The sequence below is a fragment of the Canariomyces notabilis genome, assembly GCF_033297395.1.
Source record: "Canariomyces notabilis strain CBS 508.74 unplaced genomic scaffold N656scaffold_7, whole genome shotgun sequence".
Lineage (NCBI taxonomy): Eukaryota > Fungi > Ascomycota > Sordariomycetes > Sordariales > Chaetomiaceae > Canariomyces > Canariomyces notabilis.
In genome coordinates this window covers 649,818-653,044 of record NW_027041829.1, presented here as the reverse complement: position 1 = coordinate 653,044, position 3,227 = coordinate 649,818, and the positions used below count along the sequence as shown (strand labels likewise).

The window sequence follows — 3,227 nt, the reverse complement described above, 5'->3', positions numbered from 1 at the left end:
GCAGCCTCTTCGACCGGAGCAGCCTCTTCGACCGGAGCAGCCTCTTCGACCGGAGCAGCCTCTTCGATTAATACAGCCTCTTCGACCGGTGTAGGCTCTTCAACCGGTGTAGGCTCTTCAACCGGTGTAGGCTCTTCAACCGGTGTAGGCTCTTCAACTGGCGCAGGCATATCATCCTGGATAGCGGCCAACTCGGCCGATTTGGAATTACTCTCTTGAATGGTGTGAGGCTCCGATACCTGATCCGGTTCCTCATAGGCGGCGCTGGCTGCAGTAGGTGTCTCGATCGCCGAAGAAGACTCCTTGTCATCTAGCTCGACGACGGTAGCAGCGACCTGTGGTTCGGCATCGAGAGCTTCAGACACGGGCGGTTCAGGCAGGCTTTCAGCAGCTGGTACCGCTTCGGCAGTAGATGGTTGGACGTCAGTATCTTCGGCAACCTCGGTCCGGGAGGCAGTCTCGTCGGCAGGCTTGTGGTCCGGCTGGGAAGACAGGGAAAGTAGCGGTTCGATGGCTTCGACTTGGACTTGGACTCCGTCACCCTGAGCCAACACAGCTTCGGCAAGCGGCGCTTCAGTCTCGACGTTTTTCTCAGCCGCAGTCACAGTGGGCTGTTCTTCTTCAGGCTGAGCTTCCGCACCGCTCGTTTCCTCCTCAGGAGCCGGCACTTCAGGCTCTGCAGTTGCATTACCGCTAGGGGTGTTGGACTCGTTGTCTTGAGTTATGCCTGCTGATTCTTGCTCCTCGATTGAAGGCTGCTCTTCAACCGCGGATTGCTCCTCGACAGACTTTTCCTCGACTAGAGGCTGCTCCTCGACCAGAGGCTGCTCCTCGACAGCGGGCTGCTCTTCAACCGCGGATTGCTCCTCGACAGACTTCTCCTCAACTGAAGGCTGCTCCACGACGGGCTGCTCCTCGACAGCGGGCTCCTCTTCGACTGTGGATTGTTCCTCAACTGTGGGTTTCTCCTTGTCTTCACCCCTGATTGAGGAAACAACAGCAGTTTCTTCAGCGACATCAATGGAGACGGACTCTTGAGTCTCGGTCACCTCCCGGGATGCATCTGCACCGGGTGATTGCTCAGCCTCTGAAGCAGCAAGCTCAGTTGGTTCGTTTGGCTCAATGACTCCGGTAAGACTGTCTTGGGCAGTGCTAGAGGCCTGTTCTTCGGCTTCAACGCTAGGCGTATCAACTGCCGGGAGAGCTGGCTGTTCCTCTGGGGCTGGAGCTGGAGCCTCCTCCGCATCGACGGCCTCAGGTACAGGCATCTCTTTGTCAGGGTTTATTGCTGCAAGTGACGTTTCAGATTCCATCCCAAACTCATCATTGCTAGTGTCTCTCGTACCTTGCTCGTCGCTTTCTTCCGTGCTGATGACTTGGCCTTCAGACTGCGTCTTCGTCTCAGCCTCGGCGACGGGCGGAATGTCCATGACTGTTTGCCCGGACAACAGTTGATCAGGGTTTGTTCCCTGCGTCTCGGTAGTATTCTCGAGCTTGTCTGTCAGGGCAATCTCGTCCCTTGCCGTGATTGCTGTCTCGGCAGAGACCAGGTCGGCCTGCTCTGAGCCCATTTCGTTGTCGGTCTTCCAGACAATCTCATCCTCTTCAGCCACATTAAGATTAAGTTGATCAGGGGTATCATTGCTCATTACAGCAGAAGTCGTTGCAAACGCATCCAGGGTATCATGGGTATCGTGGGTATCCGGGTATCGCAAGTCCAAGTCCGTGTCCGTTGGTTTCGAAATGCATTCTGAAGCCTCCCCTCCCGCCATGCCACTCCCACCGGGGGTATCAAGCAATGCAGGGTGTTCCTCACCTGTAGCCTTTTTCTCAGCTGCCTTCTGTTCGCTGGGAATTGGCCCAACCGTGTCTTTGCTCTCGTTGTCCTCCTCTGCTGGCGTCTCCTTGGTATTTTCTGCGATTGCAGGAGTTGTATCGGAGTTTTTCGCCGGCTTCTCCTCCTGAGTCGGAGCGACAGGAGATGCGGTTTCCTCGTCCTGATTCGCCTGTTGCTCCGGCTGGGCGGCCTTTGCTTCATCGGCAACAGTCTCCACGGCCGTAGCTGGGAGCTCTTGTTTGGCGCTCTCAGAAGCTTCCGCAACAACAGCCGCAGCTGCGACCTGGGGCGCGTTGGCGCTGGTCTCCTCAGGGGACTGTGCCTTGACCTCAACAGGCTCCGATTTGGTCTCGTTTGGCACTTCCCCTTCAGCTTCTTCGGCAGATTCAGGCTTAGGCTCATCAGCAGCCTCTGCCTTACTTTGGGCTTCGGTAACTTCCTTGACCTCCTCTTTTGACTCGGCCTGGGCGTCGTTGGACTCGGCTGTTGTAGTTTCAGCAACTTCAGCTTTGGGCTCCTCAACCGGCTCAGTCTTGGGCTCCTCAACCGGTTCAGCTTTGAGCTCCTCAACCGGTTCAGCTTTGGAATCCTCAACCACCTCGGTCTTGGCCTCCTCGACCGGCTCGGCTTTGGCCTCCTCGACCGGCTCGGCTTTGGCCTCCTCGACCGGCTCGGCTTTGGCCTCCTCGACCGGCTCGGTCTTGGGCTCCTCGGCCGGTTCGGCTTTGGGTTCCTCAACCGGTTCAGCTTGAGGCTCCTCAGTCAGCCCGACTTCAGCTTCCTCCGCTGGTTCGGCCTTGATTTCCTCAACAGATTCAGCCGCCACAGTTGCGGCAACCTCGGCCTTTGTCTCCTCCTGTTCAACGGTAGGCTCCTCGGTCAGTTCAGCTTCGGCTTTGTCGGTGAGTTCAGCGTTAACGTGCTGCTCAGCCTCAAGCACAGGTTCGGCCTTAGCCTCCTCCGCGACCTCAGCTTGCGGCTCCTCGGGAGCCACAGCCTTGGCCTCTTCAGAGGCTTCCACTTTGGTGTCCTCTTCCGGTTCCTCGACTGGCTCAGTGGTAGTCTTCTCAGAGGGATCAGGCTGTTCTGTAGCCTCAGATGCAGCTTCAGCTGCTGAAGTTTGAGTCTCATCAACCGGTTCAACTGTGGACTCCTCGGCGGGTTCAACCTTCTCCTCTGCAGGATCTGCCTTGGATTCTTGGGCAGGTTCAGCTTTGTGTTCCTCGGCAGGTTCTGGCTTGGGTTCCTCAGCAGGTTCAGCCTTGGATTCCTCAGCAGGTTCAGCCTTGGATTCCTCAGCAGGTTCAGCCTTGGATTCCTCGGCAGGTTCGGCCTTGGGTTCTTCGGCAGGTTCAGCCTTGGGTTCTTCGGCAGGTTCAGCCTTGGGTTC

The 3,227-nt window shown here is 57.2% G+C and overlaps 1 protein-coding gene across 1 annotated transcript in view; it reads right to left on the bottom strand.

The window, feature by feature from the left end:
• N656DRAFT_603605 (uncharacterized protein) overlaps positions 1-3,227 on the bottom strand; it is a 12,217-nt gene that overhangs the window by 5,266 nt on the left and 3,724 nt on the right. The window contains exons 5-6 of the mRNA XM_064810264.1: positions 1,346-3,218; positions 42-1,288 (exon numbers count right to left, since the gene is read on the bottom strand). Of these exons, the coding sequence (XP_064671441.1) occupies positions 42-1,288; positions 1,346-3,218 (3,120 nt within the window). The remainder of the gene's footprint in view (positions 1-41; positions 1,289-1,345; positions 3,219-3,227) is intronic.